Source organism: Notolepis coatsorum (genome assembly GCF_963971535.1).
Source record: "Notolepis coatsorum genome assembly, chromosome: 14".
Taxonomy (NCBI): Eukaryota; Metazoa; Chordata; class Actinopteri; order Aulopiformes; family Paralepididae; genus Notolepis; species Notolepis coatsorum.
Genome location: NC_140178.1, coordinates 87,745,905 through 87,771,949, shown reverse-complemented (window position 1 = coordinate 87,771,949; position 26,045 = coordinate 87,745,905). Strand labels below are relative to the sequence as shown.

The window sequence follows — 26,045 nt, the reverse complement described above, 5'->3', positions numbered from 1 at the left end:
TTTGATTATTTACAGGATAAAGCATGGTTAAATGCCACCACCCACTTCAATGATAGCGCTGTGAACACATAATCTCTGTCTTAAATTATGGCTATGTGTCTAATCTGCCTGGCGCTTATCAATGACTTGTTTGCAGTCAACATTGTCGAAACGGATTGTTTTTTAATCTGTCCATTTCCGTTTTATAGCATTTTGAAAAGCCCTCGTTTTCAAGGAAAATATATAGATTCCGTGATAAAAGGCATTTACTGGAATATTCTAGCATACACAAACACGTAATTTTTCTGCCTATTTATGAATCGTTTTCAAATAAACGCTAGATTATCGATAGTATATGTGTACTTATGCACGCTATAGAGGCGGGCTGAAATATCTAGGGATGCACCGAAAGTTTTCGGCCGAAAATGGCAAAAAATGGCCTTTCGGCTTTCGGCCGAGAGTTTTTTCACCGAAAATATATCACCGAAACAGAAACAACCCAACAACCTTGCGTGTTGTTGTGATGATGTCGCGCTGTCGGGAGTCGCGCTGTTTCTATGTAAACTCTGCGCGCAACGCGTCCAATAAATGCGTCTTTAACATGCTTTATATCCTTATTTACTATATGCCGCGGTTAATAAATGAGTGATCTAATATGCATATTATTCAGAGCGAGAGGGGGGGGGATTGTGTTTCTCACATTGACGCTGTCGGTCTGTCGCGCGTCTACTGTGCCGAGTCAAGCGAGCACATTCAGCTGGGGACTCGAAAGGTGCGCTCAGTAGAGCACAGACCCATAATAGTGATTATTTATTATTTAAGTTAAGTTTTGCCATAATCATATATTTTTCCATAATCATAATATTCCACAACATTGGTAAAAAAAATCTATTCTATGAATCATTTTCGGCTTTCGGTTTTCGGCCAACTGTTTTCTATTTTCGGTATCTGTTTCGGCCAAGAATTTCCCATTCGGTGCATCCCTAGAAATATCGATTCTCATTTCCTGATCGCGCACACACAGACACACACGCATAGGGCAAACGCTTATATCTCTGTGAAAACGGCTCTGATTATCCTAAGACTGGTCAAATAAATTCCTTACCCGAGATCAGATGTTATCCAAAAAGATTATTCGAATTCCTGATCGCCATTCCAAATATCGATCACGCTTATTGATTAGTGTTGGATACTGTAAATACATAATCCACACGTTTTCCGGGCCGGCGAGCACAATGGATTCTTCAGTTGGCTTGAGGGAAAAGTTAACTGAGGAAACTGGCCACCCCCCCCCCCCCCCCCTTCGTCAGTGTAAAGTAATAGGGTGCAGTTACACAGGGAGAGACGATAGGGGGCAGTATCTTCCCAATTGAGCTCAGAGAGACTGCAGCACTAACCCGAGGCTCGATTGATGAAATATGAATTAAAATTGGCAATAAAAAAAAACTACAAACAAACGCTATATAGCGTCGGGGGCACTCAAAGGTCGGCATGATTAAGTCAATCCAGGTGATACTATATAATACTACAACTCTCATGAGCAGGGCCGCCTGGGAGAAATGCGAGGCCCTGTGCGAGATTTAAACGCGAGCCCCCCCCCCCTAAAAGGTAAAAAAATATATATATATATATATATATATATAATTATTATTTTTTTTCATTCATACAGTCAACATATTCTTAAATAATAGCGCTGCCCGAGGCTGGGCATGATACAGTCAACATATAGCAAGAGAGAGAGCGAGTGTGTGATGACGTCACGTGACTGAGAGGAATGGCGTGCTGAGTGCTCTGCACAGCTCTGTCCTTAGAATATAGTATTTTGCTTCTAAATGATCATCTATTTAAACTGAAGAACTGGATTATTTTGTTCAAACATAGTTGCCTGTCTGCATGTCTATTTCTGGCTCTTGCCGAGAAACCCGAACCCAGACAAAGAAAGGTGAACGGCGTGCAGCAATCAAACAAATCATGTCAAGCGAGGACACACCTGCCTGGGCGCAGCTACTCCTAACGGAGGTGAGCGACCTTAAATTATCGGTTGAAAGAAGACTGGATGAACTTGGCAATTCAATGAAAGACCTAAAAAAAGAGACACGGGCTATTCTGAACAGAGTCTCTAATGCAGAAGGAAGAATCGGAGATCTAGAAGACCAGTGTGCGGCCAATAGTAAAACCCTGCAGGTCCAAGCCAAAGAACTGAACACGCTACAAACAAAGTGTAGTAACTTGGAAGCACAAAATCGGAGAAATAATCTGATCTTTGTTGGCCTGGCAGAAGGACTGGAGACAGGCAACCCAGACAAGATGATGGGCGACATATTAAAATATATTCTGGATGGTAAAGACGACGAGCCAACACCAGAAATTGAAAGTCAGCACCGTAGCCCACGTCCCCGCCCGGCTCCAGGTGAGCCACCGCGGCCGTATCTGGTGCGCATACGGAGATGGAGCGACAGACAGAGGATCCTCCAGGCCGTGGCGGAGAAAAGGCAACTATCCTGGCTAGGACAACCACTGAGAGTCTTCCAGGATCTACCAACGGAGATTAAAAAAAAGCGCGCAGAATATGATGACATCAGAGCGAAACTCCGCAAAGAAACGTCCCTGCGCTATGGAATACTTTACCCAGCGAGGCTCGTTATCACCATTGATGAGGTGAAATATATCTACAACAACGCATCGGAGGCTGTTGAAGATTTGAAGAAACGATTACCCAAGATCTTTGGTTGACATGAGTGAGAGGACCAGAGGCATAACTGCACCAGCGTCACTGTAAGCCCCCCTGCTTTATTTTTTATTTTTTCTTCTATACCTTCATTCATTATGCTTTACGGCTGGGAGTGGGACTGATGGAATTATTGAGATATTACTTATGTTACACAATGAACAAGTGGAAAATGAACTAATCACACTCTCTCCCTCATAAACATAACGCTGGTGCCCGCATCGCGTATTTTTATTTTTTATTTGCGCAAGTTGATTGAACCTTGAGAACGGAGCTGTGTAGGATGCAGCACGGCCGCGCCTGCTCTGCTCGCGGACAAGGGATGGACATTAAGTCTATCTCTGTTTTGTTTACTGTTTTTCCTTTGCCTAATGGCTTACTTTATGTATGTGTATGTCTTGTACTTTTTATTTTTGTCTATCCATACATGTTGTTGCATAGTTTACAAGGAGGAAGCTGTAAAGTTGCTTGATAAAAATAATGGGACCTAATCATGTAAATCTGATTAGCTGGAATGTGAAAGGTATTTCAAACAAAACGAAAAGATATAAAATTATTACATATTTGAAATCCCTATCATGTGATTTGGCAATGCTCCAGGAGACCCATCTGAATGAAATAGAATCAGTTAAATTGAAACAAAGATGGGTAGGTCAAGTGTTCTCAGCACCAGGCAGTGGAGCCTCTAGAGGGGTAAGCATCCTGATTTCAAAGAAAATATCATTTAAACTTTCAAAACAAATAGTTGATAAAGATGGAAGATATATAATTTTGTCAGGTATTTTACTAAATGAAAAATGTACCTTAGTAAATGTATATGCTCCTAATACGGGACAGAATACTTTTTTGTCAAAGCTGAATCTGGTGCTGGCAGAATTTGCAGATTATCCCATTCTGATGGGTGGGGACCTAAATTTGGTTAGCAATGCCTCGATTGATAGGTCTGGGCGTCCCCTCCCACTAGACGGAGCATTGTCAAGTGCACTTAAAGAAATGCAAAACTCACTTGCATTAACCGATATTTGGCGTGTTGTCAACCCTGACACACGTGAATATACTTTTTACTCCCACGCTCATAATTCATATTCCAGGATTGACTATTTTCTCTTCTCACAATCCTTGGTGGGTAATGTAATTGATTGCAAAATTCATAACATACTTTTATCAGACCATGCGCCCCTGTCAGTCCTTTTTACTCCTGCTGTAATTAACAATAAAACCAAACAATGGAGATTTAATAACTCCTTATTGAAAGATCAAGTTTTTGTGTCTATGATTGAGGAGAAAACACAGGAGTACATTAGTATTAATCTTACATCAGTCCAGTCAGTGCAGACTGTATGGGAGGCTTATAAGGCAACCTGTAGGGGCTGGATTATAAGCTACTCAACAGCTAAGAAAAAGGAAAAAATGGCAAGGAAACATGGTCTGATTACTGAACTTAAGTCCTTGGAAACTAGTCATATGTTGGACCCTGACAATTTAGAACTGAAAAAAGCAGTGTTGGTTATAAAAACAGAATTACAAGCAATTCTACATGAGGAAAATGCATTTGCCCTCTTTCAGTTGCGTCGAAAATATTATGAATCTGGCGATAAGGCTGGTAAAATGCTTGCTCTCAGACTGAAGCAGCAAGAAAATCGTCAATCAATCTCTAGCATATATGATGAAGATGGCTCTCTGATTTGTGAACAACTTCAAATCAATAAAGCATTCACTAAATTTTATAGCACACTGTATAAATCAGAATGTTGTACGAGTGAAGAGGAAATGGAAAACATTTTCAGAGATATAAATCTCCCAACCCTCTCTGAAGAAGAAAGGGAATCACTAGATACACCTATCACGGAAAATGAAATTAAATCAGCTATCAAATCCCTCTCAACCGGTAAAACACCGGGTGATGATGGTTATACAAGTGAATTTCTTAAGTGTTTCCAAGTCACTCTTACACCACTTCTAATATTGCTGTTTAATGATATAGTGGCCAATCAATCCATGCCGCTAACCATGCGGCAAGCTACTATTTCATTGATTCCAAAACCTGGCAAGGATCACTTGCAAATGTGTAATTTCAGACCTTTGAGTATTTTAAATAATGATTATAAGTTGTTTGCGAAGGTCCTTGCAGGGCGATTGGAAAATGTTATAGCCTCATTGATTCATATTGATCAGGCTGGCTTTGTAAAGGGTCGTTTAGCTTCAAATAACATGAGGAGGCTAATGCATGTCATGTCAAGGGCGGGGGCCTCCCATCATCCAGCGATGGCAATATCGCTGGATGCTGAGAAAGCCTTTGATCGAGTGGAGTGGAAATATCTGTTTTATGTACTACCTAAATACGGATTTGGTCCGGTTCTCATGAACTGGATAAAGGCACTTTACCATGAACCGGTTACGTCAGTCAGAACAAATGGTATAAGGTCTGATCCATTCCATCTCTATCGATCTACCCGCCAAGGATGTCCGGTTTCACCGCACATTTTTATTCTTTCCCTCGAACCACTTGCCTGTGCTATACGTGCTCATAAAGAAATCAGTGGTATTCGTATTGGTAGTTGTGAGTATAAGGCCAGCCTGTTTGCTGATGACATATTATTAACACTAACAAATCCTAGCCATTCCATCTCTCAAGTGCTAAAGCTTATAGATACATTTGGTAAATGTTCGGGCTATAAAGTGAATTATAGTAAAAGTGAAGCTATTCCACTTAACAACCTAACTTTTCAATCACATCTGGGTTCTGCTCCTTTCAATTGGAAGCCAAAAGGAATTAAATACCTGGGAATTAAAATCCGATCTCCCATTGAAAAAATGGTTGAGTTAAATACATCTGACCTTTTAAAGAATATAAAGGAGGACATCAAAAGATGGACAGTCTTGCCTTTATCCCTTTGGGGCAGATCTGATATTATAAAAATGAATTTGTTACCAAGGCTAGCTTTTTTGATGTCCTCTATACCTTTAAAGTTCCCTCCTAGTTGGTTCAAAGAAATAAACAAATTATTTTCTGGCTTCCTATGGAACAACAGAAAACCTAGAATCAGCCATAAAAAACTTATAAAACCAAGAAATAGTGGAGGAATAGGACTACCAGATATCCACCAATATTACATAGCATATAACTCAAGATACCCCTTGCAGTGGGCTTACAATAGTGTGAGACAGATTGGCAGCTGGGAATGGCTTGAAGAACAAATTATAGAAGAACATAACAAAGATCTATCTCTTTCAATGTTGTGGTATAACCCAAAAATCACTCCCAGACTGGACAATCCGCTTTTAGAATTTTCATGTGAGATAGTGAAAATCTTACATAAACGCCTGACCTTTAGTGGATATTCCTTACCATCATGTCCATTATGGAAAAACCCTTTGCTCTCTGCAGGAGGTAAACTCCTTAAAAATAATGTATGGCAACAACATAATATAACACAGGTGGGCCAAGTGATCAAAAGGGGAAATATGATACCTTTTAATGAACTTAAAACACAGTTTGGGCTGAAAGACACAGAATTTTTATCTTATTTACAAATACAATCAGTTATTAAATCATTGTTGTCTAAAGGCATAGCTATAGGAACAAACGGAGTCATGGAAGAGACATTAAGGGGAATTACAGGCAGGAAAGGCATTGTTTCTGCAATGTATAAACTATCATGTTCAACCACCCCTGATACCAATGCCCAAACTAAAGTCCAATGGGAGCGAGACATGGGTATATCCATATCTGAAACACAATGGGAAGCAGCACTTAGGAATAGTACAAAAATATCAAAATGTGTTAGATATAAAATTATACAATTAAAGATACTACACAGGGCCTATATAACACCCTGTACATTGAATAAAATGAATCACACCCTACCCAAATTGTGCTGGCATGGGTGTGGAGTAGAGGGTACGCTCATGCACTTGCTGTGGCACTGCCCACTTGTTAGGACATTTTGGTTGGACATTGCTGAGGACCTGTCAGTTACTCTCCAAATTGACATTAATCCTTGCCCTATAATGTGTATATTGGGTGTAAAAATGGACACTGCTCAAGCAAAGATTGTAAATAATACTGTAGCACTGGCTTTTCTAGCATGCAAACGGATTATTTTAATGAACTGGAAAGAACGCAAACCGAACTGCTTCAGTATGGAGAACTGGCGCAAGGACTTCATGGACTTGCTATCGATGGAACAGGCTGCTCTGTCTCTTCAAGAGAGTGATAGGCCCGATGGCCTTCAAGGTCCCCTGAACTTTATTAGATCACTATCTGGAATAAGTTTGTCTACTGAACCTTTGTAACGCTCTGCAACCCCCCCCCCCCCCCTCGCCCCTTGTTGTTATTGTTATTATTATCATTTCTTGTCTTGTTTTGTTGTGTATGTATTGTCTTGTTTGAGAAAAATAAAAAAACTTTAAATATCAAAAAAAGAGAGAGAGCGAGAGAGAGCTCCCGTTCTACAGTCAATATACAGTGTTATCGCTGCACAGACCCGGCAATGCCCCTGACCCTCCACCAGAGCAAGGCCAGATAGAGAGAGAGCATGTCTGTTTGTGTGTGTGTTAGAGAGAGAGCATGTATATGTGTGTTAGAAAGAGAGAGAAATATATAGAGAGAGAGAGCATGTCATTTTGTGTGTTAGAGAGAGATATAGAGCATGTCTGTGTGTTAGAAAGAGAGAGAGCATGTCTGTGTGTGTGTGTGTTAGAGAGAGAGCATGTATGAGAGAGATAAGCAAAGATGAGCCCCTAAAGGATATTCAACTTTTAATGGAAGAACAAAACGGAAGGAAAAGATAACTTCACAAAGGCAACATGAATATACATAGATCCAAAAGGACAAAGATCAACACTTAAATCCAAAGAGAAGAGGGTCTATACCAGAGAAAACAAAGTAGCAAGGAGCCAATGGCCGACATCAGCTAAATAGGCTAACTGCAAATAGAGTAGCCAGGTACTGACACCAGGCCACACACAGCTTTGGCCAACGCTACCCAAGCTACACAAACGACCCAAGACAATTCAGACAGCACATGTCGTATCTCCAAATGTTGTGAAGTAACATATGTTTTGCCTGGAAAAAAACATCGTTATTAACAAAACATTTGGGAGGGGAAGGAAGGAAGAGTGGGGTAATGTCCAATGGACATCTTACCTGCACCAAGGAACGCAGGGCGAAAGGCCGCAACACAGGTCTCCACGTTGACGAAAGGCCTCTCGCTGGCGGGACAAAAAGAAGCTATGGCCGGAGCCTTGTCATGGTGCAGGCCCGACTACATCTTCTGTCAAAGATGATGTCGTAGTCAGAGTGCCAGGGCCTGCTATTCTCACGGCTAATGTCAATGATCGTAGCACAAGCTAACAGCTAACTCTAGGCTAACTGATAGCATCAAGCTAACGTTCCCAGCCGAGCGAAAACGAGCAGCTAACGTCGTAGCTAAACAGCTAACTGGCTAACAGTTAGCTCAACCCGGCTATCGCTAACCACTAGCTAACGCAGAAGCAAGCTATGCGGCTACCACTGAAAAACTGTACAACGTGAGAAAAGCAATACAGGCCAACACTTCAGACAGCCGCTGTGTTTTCCTCTTCTCATCCGAAGAGGGAAGGGAAAAAGAAGGCAATACATGTCCCACTACAGAGTGGTGTTTACCATAGCGGTGCCGGCAACAAGTCCCTCGCGGACTATAGCCGACTTGAGCATGGAGATATTCTCATAATGAAACACCAAGCTCACCTCCCTCGCACCAGGTGCTGACACCAGGCCACACACCGTTAGCTACTACAACAGCTAGCCGGCCCGTTTGGCTCCCGAGAGAGAGAGAGAGATATATCCATGGCGGGAATAGAATAGAGTGCATTAAAAACTCACCAAACGTCCAAGAGGATGGAGACAACCGCGTGGAGTTGACTAAGTTCATCTGCCGAATGACCGTCCTCTTCATCTTGGCATAACAATGCTGCACACGCTCTCTCTAGGTTAGCTTAACAATGCTGCACACGCTCTCTCTAGGTTAGCTAACGCTAGTTAGCCTTTAGCTAAGCTAGCTACTAGCCGACATCATCATGGCTATCCCGACTGAACCACACGTTAGCACTCAATATTATAACGTAGCTAAAGCTAACTAGCTGTCCCTGCCTTTAGCCGGGATGGCTAGCCTGACTGAACTGTCTAACATGCAACAACTTTCATCTTCAGTCCATCTGCCGAATGACCGTCCTCTTCGTTTTGGCTGGCATAACTAAGCATAACCTCCAAAGCTGCACGCGCGAAATAGTCAAATGCAGCTGACTCACGCCGGCATACACATGATGTAACCCCTCCCTTCTTGAAACCAATCTGCAGAGCCCCAGAGCTCCAATAGAGAATAGTGCAGAGCCGCAGAGCCAGGAACATTCTACAAAGTGTCTAATGTGAAATATATAAGCATATAAGCGAAACTAGATTTTAGGTCTGTGATGAAAAAGGGCCTCGCGGGAAGGGGGGCCTCGCAAAAAAAAATAAAATAAAAAAAATAATAAATAAAAAATATATTTTCTTTAATTTTTTTTGTGTGCGAGGCCCCCCTTCCCGCGAGGCCCTGTGCGACCGCACTGCTCGCACACCCCCTGAGGCGGCCCTGCCCACGAGGACTGGGTGCGCACAGTGTGCTCATTCATTGGCCCATCCACTTCGCCCTATTGTGCGCGCCGTGTTGCCTCCATGTGTGACAGCTGAACGAACGCTGTAATAGCTCAACTGGTTAGTGCGACCGACTCATCCATAGTTTACTTTACAGACAGTTAGCTAACTTAACGTTACAATGTGGCGGCATATTGTGGGTGTGAAAAGACCGGGTGAACCAAACCATCAACAAACAAAAAATGGAAAAGAGTGAGACCAAGACCGAAAACACGAACAAAGTACGAAAGGAGCCAAAAAAAAGAAAAACGTTTGTTCATTGAAAAGTGGCACTCGGGTCGCGAGTGGCTATGATCCATAACAGAAGTTCATGTTCTGCATTGATTGTCGTATGTATGGCACTGACAAGTCCAAAAGCTTGTCGTTTGTTATCGGCACAACCAATTTCAAATTAGAAACAAAGGATCATGAAATATCAAACAGCCACATACATACTCTAGCTACCTAGCTAAAGGCAGACCATTCACCGACTATTTGTGGATGTATGTGCGAGTAAGTATTAAACAAACTAACATGTATTATGTAACGTATTATTAAACTAATATTACGGTGTTTGTTAGCTAGCTAGCCACATTAATTTAACATTAAGAAGCATAACACCGGTTCCTGACAGGGAGCGAGCGAGCGAACTGGAGACAAAATCGCACGCGACACTCTCCTGATATGAGACGGCGTGTGTCTGAGTGTGTCTGTGTGTGTGTTACCTGGAAGCACAGGGGGCAAAGCAGCCTGCGATTCTCGACCAATAAAAAGTGTTTAGGTGCGGGACTTGGCCGCGTAATCGCTCAACTAGAGACACAGCGAGCGAATATTTGAGGGGTGAGCGACATCGCCGCTCAGTTCACTGTCGCTCGCGGCAGGTCAGGATAGTCTGATTGAAACTAATACATTTTTATTTTTTATTTTTTTTCTCCTTTTTCCTCCGATTTTTCTGCCATCCCAATGTTAGTCGTTATGCCAATTCCCAATCCCCTTCCTGGTCGCTGCGCACTTACCCCCCACAGTCGGTCTGGGAGAGTGGAGGCTACCACGTGTTTCCTCCGACACACGTCCAGCCAATCAACCTCTTCTTTTCACCTGGCAGCGCGGATTCTCACTGAGAGGGCGTAGCGTGTGGAAGGATCACACTATCCCACTTAGATCCTATCCACGCTTAGCAGGCGCCCCGACCGAACTGTAGGAGTCGCTGTTTACAACGACCCGGACCCACCCCGCCAGCTTCTCCCACCCTCTAATACTGCCAATTGTATTAGTGTGAACGGCCAGCCAAGCTGGTGACAACCCCGGAGCTGTGAGCTGGATTCGAACAGGCGAGAAACTAATACATTTTAATCATTTTCGCAATCACGCTCGCGTCGCTGCCTGTCAGGAAGGGGTGTAAGGGCTCGAGACTAACAGTCCCGTCGCAAATATTCAGCACCATGGACAGCTGCCCCAGATCTCTCTCTCTCTCTCATTCAAAAGTTAGTCTGGAGCCCATTTTCACATGACTATTTTAATAATCACATTATTACCATTGTTGGGTTATGATCGGCGTATAGTGTGCATGTAAACGCACTGTGTTAACGTTATATGAAAAATACATAGCTAAGTTATACTGTTTTTTCTTCAGTGTAGATGAGCAGAAAGGCTTGCATGTTGGCAATACATACCGAAACATAAACAGAGCCATGGAATTTATGTTCTACATTGCTGAGGCTGAAAGGAATAAACTTAAACAAACTATTGCCAGCACAAAGTTCCTCTGTCATGAGTGATGGCTCTACAGACAGTGCTGTGATGGAGGAGGAGCTGGTGTATGTGAGATGTGCAAGAGCAGGGAAGGTGGAAGTGTGCTTTGCTGGGATCCAGTCAGTTGACAAAGCAGATGCCACCCACATCGCCGAAGCCATATGTCTGCTGATGGAGACAGTGTCGGGGAGCAGTGAGGAGGATGCTACAGGGCAGTGGGAGAAGAAATTGGCATGTCCAAACAAATGCTTGCAGTTACATTGTCCAATTACCTATATTTATTACTTTTTGGGTTGGGGCGCGGGTGTGGGGATTTTTGGCTAATGAAAATGCTGAGTGGCTAGTGAGCCAAAAAGTTAATGGCAAGCCCTGGTCACAAGGGATTTAATCCAAAGAGATACATTTTTGCTAAAAAAAAATGTATTTCCTCTTCCCACTATTTTCCTAGTTAAGCCCATTTTTAATGCTTTCATAAGTAGAAGGCACACGTGGCTTTACTAGGTAACCACCTAGCGACCACCACCTAGCGACCACCTAGTGACCACCCAGCAACCACCTAGCGACCACCTAGTGACCACCCAGCAACCACCTAGGGACCACCTAGCAATCGCAAAGCGACCACCTAGCAACCACATACCAACTACCTTGCAACCACCAAGTACACACAAAACCAAACGAAAATAATCATGCACTGCAGAGTCATTTGTCTATGGCCTGAATGAGGTGTTTCTTTTCCAAAGAAGTCTTGATGTTTAAAATTTTGTTTCCAGTTCTACTCCTGTAGCCCTGTGTTGGAGCAGGACAGCATTACTAGTTGCTACGACTAGGATTAATTCATTGATTGAAAACTTTATTAACACATTCTGTGTCAAAAACGGCTTATTACGTTTCTGGGCCCCGACCGCAGAGTGCCAAAAACGCCTTTTTATGTTTCTGTGTCGTTTTTCCTTTTTTTCAATATTTTTATTCATTATCCATCCAGGGAGCCTGGTGTTACCATAGGGAATGAGTCTGAGATTGCCAAAGTGCAATACCGGCCGTATCGAGCACCCTTTGAAACCTTGTATCTTGGCCTGTGCGTCGGATCTAATGTCTCCGGGGATGGCTTTTTTTTGGGGCAAGGGGAGCGGTTATAACGGTCGGATTGAGAAGAATCAAATGCTCCCGATGCATGATGTGTGGTGGATTATGTTGGCGACACGATGGACATCAATACTTGGAATCGCGATCAGATAATTGGAATATTCTTTTTTCATGTCTTCACCTCGATCCGAACGTGTGTGTGTAACGTTAGTCCACAACGTATGCCGTTGGTGACTATCAAAGCATTCATGATGAAACATAATACCATAATACCTGATTTGAGAATAATAGCGGGTCCAGGCAAGAAACGGCAACGGTTATAGTATAATACACGCATGAGGCTATTCCTCAGCATTTCGGGAATTATTCCAGACCGATCTAAAAACACTTATATTCACCACGGTATAACGCGCGAATGTATGCATGGAAAAATTATCTATTTTTTTGCATCTTGACCGGAAGAAAGTCACTGTCAAATGACCATAGTATTGTATCCATAGCTATAATATAGAATATAGTTATAGCTCTACAAACAAGGTGACATACTCCTATCTTTTAAAGCATAGCAGTGCATAGATGGGGCCCGAAAACAGCGTGGCAGTCAATGTGTTAACGGATTGCAGAATGGGTACAATACAGTACGGCTCAATACAAACAATTGTTAACACTTTGAGTGCTAGCGACGAGATTTCTCGTTAGTTCATGCCAACCGTTGAGTGCCAGCCGACAAGTTTTTAGTCGTTTTTTTTTATTATCGATTTCCATTCTTTTTCCATTCATTTTTCATCAATCTAGCCTCACGTTACCAGTGGGGATCTGTCTGAACTCGAAGAGGGAAAATACCACCCCCTATCGTCTCCGGATGGTACTGCACCCCTTTGGATTGGATTGAATGAAACGCATGGAGGAAAAAAAGTCCTGCTTCCACATTTTACTTGTCAGGCATGTAACCGGAGAAGATCGAAGTCATCGTCCACCACCAGAACAGCGGAGAATGTGCGTTTCCAGTACCCAGCGTTGGATCAATAAACGCGATCGATATTTGGAATGGCGATCAGGAATTGGAATAATCTTTTTGGAGAACATCTGTGGCCCGACGTGACCAAACCCGACTTAGTCCGGCGAGATACAAGCTTCAGAAAATGTCTTGCACTTAAGAAAATCAAAAAAATGTATCTTGCTTTTTTGACTGCTTTGAAATGTCATTGCTCTGTTCCCTTATTTGCAAACTTAAATACAACTTGTAAATGAGTTAATTATTGTTAGATAGTTCGACAGTATTGTCTCTCATACTGTGGCAAAAACTACAAGCGAGGGCTTTACGCTGGGTGTGGTCTGTCTGCGTGTGCTTCATGCATTAATCTTCACAGGTACTTAACGAGGTGTTAAAACACACACAAGGACACACGCTCTCCTTTCTTAGCAGAGAGAAGGAAAAAATACACTTATCTTAACGTTATAAGTTATAGCAACTTAACTTGTGACAAACGCAGTCTATATTAAAAAGACCTTCATCATAAAACGCGAGTCGGGACTCTGGTGTATTGTCATTAAACAACATTAAAACACATTTAGAATGTCACAAATTTTATGAGCGAACGAATTTTGTTCGAGTGAATTTATTGCAACCTAATGGCATAAGAAAGTATTCATTCAATAGGGAAACTCAAAGAAAATAACAAACAACTTACCCGTAATTCCTCTAATAGTAACCCCGGCTTGTATTTGTTTCAACTGTAGCGGATACCAGGCTTGTATTAGGAGGAGGCATGTATAAGAGAGAGGCCTATATTTCTAATTTTCAAACCGATCATAATGAATAAATCAACATTTTGTGTCAGTTTGAACCCAGTAAAATGTACTGGGTTCATTTATTGAAACCAAGTACTGTATGAAATACGGTAGTAAACAGTGCAATTACAGGTGGTCAAAAAAAGTAAAGTAAAATAGTGCAATCACAATACTGGTATAATAATAATAACTTCGTTTTATAAAATTCTGAGGTAGGCTTACTCTCTTGGTAAACATTAACACCATACCATGGTATTTACTGCACAGCCAGGCCAGCATATAACAACAATAACAAAATATACCCGGCTTGTATTAGGAGGCCGGCTTATAATTGCTTAGCTCAACAGCGCACCCAGTCATTAATAGAGACCCGGTTTTTAATTGAATACCGGTTACTATTAGAGGAATTACGGTATGTATTATATTTCGTCACCATTTTCCATACAGGCGCCTCTCAAGATGCACGATTGGTCAGGACAGGTTGCGGAGTGATACCAATGCATTCCGTTTCATTCAGAGCGAGAGAGGGGGAGGGATGGTGTGTGTGTGCGAGCAGCGAGCTGTGCTCCTGATGCATGCTGAATGAAAACAGACATAATTCTTTCACTATTTAACCCCTAATCTCTCAATATGTATGTATGTTGTGTCTGTCCACTGTCAGTTACTTTGTTATCCCCCCCCCCCCTATGTAAAGCGACCTTGGGTCCCTTGAAAGGCGCTATATAAAATGAAGTTATTATTATTATCACACTACAGAAGGTTAACTCTTTCACTACCACACTACAGAAGGTTACCCCTTTCACTACCACACTACAGAAGGTTAACTCTTTCACTACCACACTACAGAAGGTTAACCCTTTCACTGCCACACTACAGAAGGTTAACCCTTTCACTACCACACTACAGAAGGTTAACTCTTTCACTACCACACTACAGAAGGTTAACTCTTTCACTACCACACTACAGAAGGTTACCCCTTTCACTACCACACTACAGAAGGTTAACTCTTTCACTACCACACTACAGAAGGTTAACCTTTCACTACCACACTACAGGTTAACCCTTTCACTACCACACTACAGACGACGGTCTATCATGACTTTTCCTTCTATGGGTAGATAGATAGTTTTACTGTTTATTCAAGATGCGCTATTGGTCAGGACATTAAGGCTGAGGTTACACCTTTCGTATCATCTTCGTATTGTTTTCTTATACGTATCGCCGCGTATCGCCGCGACGTCATGCGCCTCGAGTCACACTTTCGTTTTTTTTCCGTTTTTGTCACCAGAGCACACTGATGTAGTACACTGCCAAAGCAGTAGGTGGCAGTAGGTGGCAAACATGAAGGCAATTTCAACCAATCAGAACGAATGTGCCAATACACTTCCTGGTGGAAGCTCCAGCAAAGAAAATGTCAATAAGGCAGGCGCCTATGCCGCGCCACCATCTTGCTTTACTCAATGCAGCAATAATTTTTCAGCAAAGCCTAATAAAAGTGCAATAAACAAAACGGATACATTCACTGTGTGTTCTGCCTGTCATTTGTTGATGAAACAAAACTAACATCAACACAAGTGACCACCAAGAGCGGATAGTTTAGGCTAAAAAACGATCGGTAGCATTGTAGCATTGTTAGCTGCATGCTAACGTCAATGGAGTATGCCATTATAACAATATAGCATTGTGGCTAGAAGCTAACGTTAGCTCACGCTACTTAGCCAGCATCAAAACTGATGATATCGCGAGCTATCAGTAGTTAGATAACATTAGAGACAACGCTGTGTGTATTAAACAAAGGTGAATAGATGACTGGGCCATTTTGTTTAATGCTTCTTAAGTTGAAAGAGGAACTCTGAGCTAACAGGGTCTGAATCCTGATAGCTCACGTTAGCCAGCTGCTCATGCAATCGGTAATGCTAGCAGAATGAATGGATGTAAACTTTATTTAACATATTGCATATGGGTACAATACAATACGGCTCAATACAAACAATTGTTAAGGGAATGCAGACTGTTGTAGCTTGGACTGGGGTCCTTATAACAATAACTTGACAACACATGGTAGCTGAAGCTATTTGGGACACGGAGCTCTGTCCCAAACACACACACTGTACACAGGAAGGGCACGCAGATGGTATCTACTGCGCATGGGCGTTTTCGCAACAACTGCTCCGTGCTGACTACACGCTGTATTCCTGGCGTTTTTTTTGCGTATCTCCAAACGCAAACACAATTTTGCGTTTCAGCCGTATCCACAAAAAAACGCCAAAAAACGCATTTCTGTGTAGATAGGACATGAAACGTTGTCAAAAACGTATAAAAAAACGCCAGGAATACACTAGTCTAACCATAGCCTAAAACACATCCTGCTCTCTCTCTCTCCTCTCTCTCTCCCCCTCCCGTGTTATTCACGCATTATGCATGGATGGCTTTTAAAACAATTGAATAGCCTAAACTTCGTTGTAACTTATTTAATTCACATGTTGGTGAATTCGGTGGACACTGCACCGAGGACAATAACGCGCTGGCGACATTCTGTGATGATGATGATGATTATTAGACATCACATCACAATAAAAACGTGAGTTATACTATTAGCAGGAGAAACTGCTCATTAGCAGGGGAAGCTGCTCTTTTTGCAGCACAACCAGGTTACAAAAGATACAAGGTTTATTGGTTAAAACACATGACCATGACCCCCAGAATATGACTGGGTTAGCAGAAACAGAGAATAACAGCGGGTACAGTAAGGCGTCCCTTAGGTAAATTAGCACACATCACAGCACTAAATTACATAAACTATCATGATTTGTGTGTGTTTGCAGTGCCACAAGACAGAGTCGTTGTCATAACAAAAGTGTCTGCACTAGAACGAGGTGTTAATTGCACCCAGAGAGAGAGAGAGAGAGGGGGGCCATGCAGGATTACAATGCATTCTGTTTAGGGTTGTAGTTGTTTAACACTTAAGTGTGAAACTTTCAAGGCCATTTTCTCTGAATACGTTTTGTGATATCACCATGATTCATAGGAAGTAGCTTGAAAAGTATCCCACCAAAATGTTCAAGTGATGGAGGTATGAATCTGTACTTTTATAATATGTAAAAACAAACAAAAACGTTGCCTCAACAAGTCCCTACTATCCACGGCTAGTCACATCTGATCTGAGGTAAGTAATCTATTTTACCAGTCTTGGGATAATTAGAGCTATTTTCACCTATATATCAGCGTGTGCCATATGTATGTATGTGTGTGCGATCAGGAAATAAGATAATCGATTTTTCAGCCCGCTTCTATAGCGTGCATAAGTACACATATACTATCGATAATCTAGCGTTTATTTGAAAACGATTCATAAATAGGCCGAAAAATGACAATGTGTTTTGTGTATTCCAGTGTACTCCAGTAAAGGGCGATTATCACAGAATCTTCAAAAATGTTCTGAAACTTTCAAAAAAACGAGCGTTTTTCAAAATGGTATAAAACGAAAATGAACCGATTTATATTAAAAAAAAATCTGTTTCGACAATGTTGACTGCAAACAAGTCATTGATAAGCGACGGCCATATTAGACACATAGCCATAATTCAAGATATAGTTTATGCGTTCGCAAATATGAGAGCTCTGTCATTGAAGTGGGTGGTGGCACGCAACGGGGTTCCGGGGCACCGGACCCGTGGCACTCAAAGTGTTAAGAGGATGCAGACTAGAAAAAGACTTTCGTCTTGTTTACATCAGGGTCCCCCATTTTCAATTCATCAGAACATTTATGACATACACATGACATACAGATATACAGTACTGTTACATCCAGACATTTATGACATACAAGATATACAAATATACAGTACTGTCGAAGGGGAAGAAACTACATTGGAGGCGGTTGGGTGGGAGTGTTGGACATTTACCGGGGCCAGTTTCTAATTGCAGCCACCCGTAGGTACTCTTTGAGAGCGGTTTTGAAGGCGGGTAGGGATTCACATAATTTTACGGCTGTGGGTAGGGCGTTCCACATTGTTGTGGCATAATTGTGAAACATGTTTAGTCCCTTGTTTGAGCCGAATCTTGGTTGAACACGATTTGTGGAACTCCATCTGGTGTTGTGGTCATGGAATTCACTGCCCTTTGGGAAGTATTTCGACATGTACATGGGTATCTTAGTGGTGTAGTGTATCTTGTAGACCAGGCCCATTGCAAGTTGCTGTACTCTGTGGGAAGGGTAAGGTGGGTTTTAGGAGTAAGGTCAAGCAGTAGTCTGACCAGTTTTTTTTTGTAGTCTTGTTTTTAGGGCCTTTGAGGTGATTTGGTACCATGAGGTGCAGGCATAGTCGTAGTACCCTTGAATGAGTGCTCCTGCCAGAGTCTTCAATGTATTCTTGTTTACCAGAGAGGAGATCCGGTACAAAAATCGTGTTTGTTGGTTGACTTTTTTGATTACATTGATTGCCATTTTGTCACATGAAAGATTTGCCTCTAGGATGGAACCCAGGTAGGTAATTTCATCTTTCCTTGTGACAATATTGTCACCCACTGTAATGGAGAAGCCGTTGGCCTTGCTGAGTTTGTTATTTGATCCAAAGAGAGTGGACTCTGTTTTACCCAGGTGTAATGATAGTTTGTTATCAGCGAGCCAGGTGCAGATTCTGCTGAGTTCAGAGCTGAGGGCTTTTTCAACCTGCAACTTGGCCCTGTCAGAGACTAGCAGGGCTGAGTCGTCCGCGAACAGGAACAAGTTGCAGTCACAAGCTGATGACATGTCATTTGCATAAATTAGGAACAGTAACGGTCCTAGTATGCTTCCTTGTGGAACACCACAGCTCACTGGGAAGGGGGGGGGGGGGGGGGGGGGGGGGGCAGTGTACCGTTCACCTCCACCATCTGTTCTCTCCCCTCCAGGTAGGGTTGCATCCAGCTCACTGGTGAACTATCAAAACCAATTGCTTTTAGCTTGTCAATCAGAATGGAGTGATTGACAGTGTCGAAAGCTTTTTGGAGGTCCAGCATGACCATGCCGCAGTATTTGCCCGCGTCCACCTCTTGTTTGGAGGTCCAGCATGACCATGCCGCAGTATTTGCCCGCGTCCACCTCTTGTTTGATGTGGTCGTTCAAATAGAGAAGGCATGTGTCCGTGGAATGGGAGGCAGTGTATGCTAATGGTCTAGTGAATGGAGTTATCAAAGGTTCAGACAAAAACATTGCTTTGTTTTGTTATAATAAGATAAATTAAAACGTATGTAGCGAAAAGTTATGTAGATTATTTGAAAAGAGTAAAAACCAAGACAAGCTTTGCACGAGAAGACAAAGTATCCGTTTCATTTCATAGATTGAAAATGGCAACAGAAATAGAATGGCAACAGAAAATCTGCTCAAGAGAATCTAATTCTCATTAACCCTTTCACTACCACACTACAGATGGCGCGTGCTGGAAAAGTCTTATCAGCTCTGTGGGTTGTCTCTCTGGAATTTGTTTAGTTTAGTTTGTTTTGGCTGGCAGGCAGGCATTCTCAGAAGAGACGTATGCCTTCTGAGTAGGCATTTCTTCTAGGAAAAATGCCACGTTGATTTGATTTTGAGTAGAGTGAATTTTAACTATTGATTTTGAGTAGAGTGAATTTTAACTATTGATTTTGAGTAGAGTGAATTCTAACCACTTCGTCCAAAATGACTGAATGCAGTCATTGGTCCTCTGCGTGGAACGCAGCAAGTGTCTTAGTCAGTTCATTGAGGCAGGTCCTGTGCGCGGTAAACAGATCCAAAATCTTCTTATTGCAATCCAAAGTGCTCCAAATGTCTTCCACCTCTTCAATTGACGGGGAATATGCATGAACTCCGCCACGCGCCCCAGCTGTCAATTTGGTAGCCCGATTGAAATGTCCCAAGTGGGCAGAGAGGGTCAGCCTCATTCTGCTTTCTTGAAGAAAATATGTGATCCACTATGAAAGTGACCAGCTAATTAGATCCATATCGAGTAGAGTTGAGTAGAGTCCGACAAACGGCACGAAGCACAGAGGAGGAAGCGACTGGTCTCGAGGAGAGGGAGGGTGTCTGTAGTGTGGTAGTGAACGGGTTAACCGTCTGTAGTGTGGTAGTGAAAGGGTTAACCTTCTGTAGTGTGGTAGTGAAAGGGTTAACCATTTGTCGAGTGGCAGTGAAAGGGTTAACCTGCTGTATTGTCGCAGCAAAAGGGTAAACCATTTTGGTAGTGTGGTAGTGGAAGGGTTAAAACACTGTTGGTCTTAGTGTTTAAACTTGACGTCTGCATTAGAGAACAGCAGCAATGATTATTATGCTGCTGAAAAATCTCATGATTTTACATTCATGAAATTACATTTTACATGGAAATAACTAACCAAAAATTACTAACATTTATTCTAACATTTTAGTAAAAAAAAAAAACTCTCTCTCTCTCTATATATATAAATGTATTCCTGCTGTGTGTGTGTTCCCCAGGCCCACCCAGTTCTCTAGTGCTTACCTGGTGCCAGAGAACTTTCAGCAGAGGAACATGGAACTGATCCAGTCCATCAGGAACTACCTCCACAACGAAGAGTTCAACCAGTTCAAAAACTACTCTGGACAGTTCAGACAGGTAAAACTACTCACTCCACACAGGTCAGACAGGTAAAACTACTCACTCCACACAGGTCAGACCAGACCGGTAAAACTACTCACTCCACACAGTTCAGACAGGTAAAACTACTCACTCCACACAGGTCAGACCAGACCGGTAAAACTACTCACTCCACACAGGTCAGACAGGTAAAACTACTCACTCCACACAGTTCAGACCGGTAAAACGACTCACTCCACACAGTTCAGACAGGTAAAACTACTCACTCCACACAGTTCAGACAGGTAAAACTACTCACTCCACACAGGTCAGACAGGTAAAACTACTCACTCCACACAGGTCAGACAGGTAAAACTACTCACTCCACACAGTTCAGACAGGTAAAACTACTCACTCCACACAGTTCAGACAGGTAAAACTACTCACTCCACACAGTTCAGACAGGTAAAACTACTCACTCCACACAGTTCAGACAGGTAAAACTACTCACTCCACACAGTTCAGACAGGTAAAACTACTCACTCCACACAGTTCAGACAGGTAAAACTACTCACTCCACACAGTTCAGACAGGTAAAACTACTCTGGACAGTTCAGACCGGTAACACAACTTTATTAATTTTTTGCAAATAATTACATTTGTTGATATTTTAAATCTGTTTTACTTGTATTTTATCATTGTATGATTTGTAATCTCTGCAACATTGAAAATGAGGGCCCACCCTCAATTGTATCTCCGAGACTTAGAATAAAGGATGATGATGATGATGATGACAGCAGGTGTAGGTGTGTTTTATGATTTGTGAAATGAGACTTAAAATTGTTAGCGACAGAAATACTGCTCTCTCTCGTACGCGTCTCGACCGACCCTGACCCTCGCTCTCTCCTCCAGGGCGTGATGTCGGCGGCCCAGTACCACCGGAGCTGCAAGGAGCTCCTGGGAGACGACTTCAGCCGCATCTTCAACGAGCTGCTGGTGCTGTTGCCCGACACCGGCAAGCAGCAGGAGCTCCTGAACGCCCACGGAGACTTCCGGGCCTCGGAGAAGCAGGCAGGAGGAGGAGGAGGGAAGAAGAGCAAGAACAAGAAGAGCGTCTGGCAGACGCCCACCCCCTCAGCCAACGCAGCGGCCGAGCTGGACTGCCGGGTCTGCCCCACCTGCAGACAGGTGCTGTCCCCCAAAGACTTCAACTCCCACAAGACGTCGCACGTCGCGGAGACCGACGAGTTCCCCTCCTTGCAGTCGATCAGCCGGATCATCAGCTAGCCCCGCCCTCTCACGTCCTCCCCCCTCTTCTCAGCGCTCGTCACGCCTAATGCCCCTCACTGCCCTAAAGCTCCAGCACTAGCCAGTGCGGGGAGGAGGAGGAGCCCGTTGCCCGGGGCGACTGCGCGCCAAGAGAGGATTCTCCCGGGCTGCGGTTCAGTACCCCCAGACGGCTCAAAGAGGGTTGTGTTTTTAACGAGGTTCTGGCGAGGGATCGGGATCAATCTGTTGTAAGTGTGAAGGGTTGGACCACGGAGGCCCAGCTGTTAGTGGGAATCAAAGCGGTCGCTGTGTCTCGACTCGCCCTTTATTTTAACTCTGGCCGGCAGGTACTGAACCGGCAGCCCCAGAACAAGTAAGATCAAGAAAAATAATAAACAGACTAACGCTTTACTTGAAGTGGAGAACGACGCCACGTTAGTCGATGAAAATAATTATGCATATGATTCCTTTTTATTTTAAAATGTATTTTCTTTTCAACTTTTCACACTTCCATGCGATTTCAAAAGCTTGTTATTTTTTTTATTTTATTTTTTATGCAAAAAAAAAATAAGATATCCGCTGCTGATTGAAGACCCTGTGGTTTTGGTTGAGAGTATTTTATAGCAACAAAAAAAACACTGCTTAGACTCACGATCATTCACGACAGTGAGACAGGTAGACACGGTCATAGTCGAGACACTAGTCTGTCGGAAGGGAATATCAAACTCGACGCCGATGGTAGAGGCCTCTCACGGAATGTTTAGAATGCCCATTTGTCCTCCATGTTGGAAGAACAACTATTACTATGTGCAATTACAATAACGGTTGCCATGTGTTGATATTTGAGAAATATATCAACAAAAAATTTACATTTTGGTGTCTTATTACTGGATCTTGTAAACAAGTCGCAGTGGAAAAGTAATCCGTTTTACTTACTCTACCACTGCAAAGAAATGAGGCATTTTCTTTTTCAAAAGTGGTTACCAACGATTGCAGGCCATGTTGGAAGAAAGAAAGGGACACGAACATTCCGTGCAAGGCCTCCATTAGACACGCAAACAACACGTGCTGTCCGATGCAGGCGACTGCCAAACCCCTCCCAACAGCCTGACGCAGACGCCATTTTGACCCATTATCGGTGGCAGTCTGGCCAGTGTGTTTTCTGCTTTACACACTCTGTAAATGGGTGAATGAATAATTGTGGGGAAATTATTAATAATTAAATTAAGAGGAGAGAGAAACTGAGATGGGAATTGGGACTGATTTTGATCACTAATATTTTAGTCCTTTTGAATGTAATGGAATGTTTTTTTCCCCCATCTCCATCAGCATTAGATTTGGTTGGTTGGTTGGTTGGTTGATGGACGGATGGAATGGTTGGTGGTTGATTAATCATATTTGTTTGAGTGATCCAGGGCCAATTGGAGAAGATTGAGGACTATTTCCTTTTATTGTTTCTAATTCATTTTCACTCCTTAAATTGGAAACCGAAAGATTTATTTATATGTGCCCCAAACTGATTAAATGGCTGTTTGCCTGCTCTCCCACCTGCTTCTTCAGTTATGTTCCAATTGTCTAGACCATGATTTCTTAAACTTGTCACCTGAGACCCAATTTGTATTTTTAATCTTCCCTCGTTGTGGGATCCAGGCTCACTGAAACATATCCCAAACATATTACTGCTGTTGTCATGTGGGGATCCACCAGGAGATGGCCTGTTTCCTATTTCGGGTCCCGACCATAGTTTCTGTTATCAATGACCAAGCCTTTGATTTGCAGTGTTGTCAGGGCTGGTGGTTGGCGACACTACATTTTCAAAGCCTTTCTATCGGAGGACCTCTTGCATCACAAGTTCCTACCATTTGATGGCAAATATACAATAGAAAACGAGCTCTCAGTAGGATTGTCCTGAGACACAAGACTGAAGGAGATGTCTTGCTTGAATTGTGTTTCTCACTCACCTCACCAGTAGCTTTGATTCATTCACATTGTTTTATATACGACGATTCGTCTCACATTGATGAATTAATGGAACTTCGCACATCACTGACGCTAGCAGCACACAGACGTAAGGAACGCATGCCACTCTCATTCCTGAACAGAGATGGCTGTCTGTATCCTACATGAGCTGTCTGCTCAGGCCCACTGGTTAACACCAATCAGATAATGTCAAAATGAATGCTTGGGTAAAACTATGTATATTTCTTTTACATTGCTTTTTTAATATTTATTTACAACATTTACACCTGTGCTTTTAAGAGCAGATGTGAGGAAGATGATACTACTGCTGTTTTTATGATCAAATATGATGTGTAAACACACTATGTAGACGGTGGACGGTTCGTTCTCCCTTTTAACAAGGGGGGCGGGGTGGCGAAGCAATTCTGTTTGGGAAAGCAGGAGCCCTCCTCTGACCAGTTAAGATGCTAAATTAACATTGGATTATGTTCATATCTAGTGTAGTCATTCCTGCACATCCCCTTCTGTGGTGCAGAGCCAAACCGTGCAACACACGTTGTCTTCACGGCACAGATTGTGTCAAATGAAATCAAAAACATTTCTTGTCCTTTTCCACTTCCCCTCAGCATCACACTTACAATTTGAGGAAAAAAAAGCTACAAGGAAAGGATTTTTGGCAATTCGAACAAAGACGGAATAATCAAAACCAGCCTCTGATCTGGTTGGACACCAGAAACCTTGGGGTTTGTTCAGAAGGCAGAAGATTGTAGACGTAGACGGAACCCTCTAGATCCAGAGTTCTAATACATTCCGCTTTTAGACTGGGGATGAAAACACAAGTTTCCTACAAGTCATGTAGGCAGTGCCAGTGACTCATTCTGGGTGAAGTACCTTTATGTGAAATCTTCTCCCTACCGAACACACTCCCTTCAGACTCGGACGTGCTTTAAAGATTGGGACTGGTCATTTCTGCTTGCGACACATCGGGCATGTCGATTTTGTTTACGTACGTTTGTTTGTTTGGGGGACTGGTTGCATCCATGTATCGAGTACACAAGCTGTTCATCTCCTCTCTCAGGACCGTTGGCGTGCACTGCTGCCCTCCTGGGGGTGTGTATTTGTATGTGTGCGACTGGGTGTTACGTGTGTTTATGTATGTATGTATGTACAGAATTTGCGTGTATTATGCAGCGGCTTCCTCTGTATTTTTTATCGACCTCCAATAAAGCTGCTTCTCTCAGCACTTCTGTTTGTGTATATATGTATATATAGATATATTTATGTTGTGTTACGCGCCTGATCTAGGGAAACCTGGACATGAAGGATGGTGCTAAATAGCAATCAACACGTTCAAAGTTTAACCTTCTGTAGTGAAAGGGTTAACCCTAACTCTCCTAACAAAGTTAACCTAACTCCTATGATATAATTACCTTAATCTTGGGTGATAATAGAATAGGGTAGACTTAAATGTGCTTTACAATTATTTACAAGCTATGAGCAACTACCCGATCAGACTTCGATTTGCATCTCTCAATTAACCCTTTCACTGCCGCACTACCAAACGGTTAACCCTTTCAATGCGACAATACACAGAAGGTTAACCCTTTCACTGCAACACGACAGCTGGTTATCCCGGCGATGGTCCGTCGGTTGTGTGATAGTAAAGGGTTAACCTGTCGTGTGGCAGTGAAAGGGTTAAACACAAGTCACATTCTAGGAGCACCGCCTCAGTGGTTGGAAGTGGGGGGGAGAGGAGGCTGGCATCAGCTGGTTTAAATCATTCATGGTAGCCAATCAGCCAACAGCAATCCCATCACCTGACCCAATCAGGGAAAACGCCACCTGCAGCTCATCACACGCACACTAACCTCGTTCCCAGTTTTATCTCCTCCGTGAGATAAAGTCTGGTAAAGCACTACGATCAAAAGTGTGAATTTCTGGTGTATGTACTATGTACTTCCCCTGGAAGCTGCCTCCGAACAAGCTAGAACGTCCCGGTCGCGTATGTAATAAATTCTTCAGGCAAAGACGTTGCAGTGGCTTAAACGAGGAAATATTGTGCACTTCACACTTTTCTATAATTGTTTTGTCGAAAGCCTGTAGCCGGTACTTCCTGTACTTCCGTTTTCACACTTTAGGAGGCATAGCCAGCCTACACGCACACACACACACTGAAGGAACATACTGGGGAGGAGAGTGGTTAGAGAGACGTCATAACAGTTGTGTGTGTACATTTTGTTTTATAATATTTTTATGTGAGTATGTACTCTGTATTATTGGC

General features: G+C 42.8%; 1 protein-coding gene across 1 annotated transcript in view; it reads left to right on the top strand.

Moving 5' to 3' along the window:
• Positions 1-24,994, top strand: part of znf598 (zinc finger protein 598) — a 64,253-nt gene extending 39,259 nt beyond the window's left edge. The window contains exons 14-15 of the mRNA XM_084329642.1: positions 20,437-20,575; positions 21,449-24,994. Of these exons, the coding sequence (XP_084185768.1) occupies positions 20,437-20,575; positions 21,449-21,823 (514 nt within the window). The 3' untranslated portion in view covers positions 21,824-24,994. The remainder of the gene's footprint in view (positions 1-20,436; positions 20,576-21,448) is intronic.
• The last annotated feature ends 1,051 nt before the right edge of the window (positions 24,995-26,045 follow it).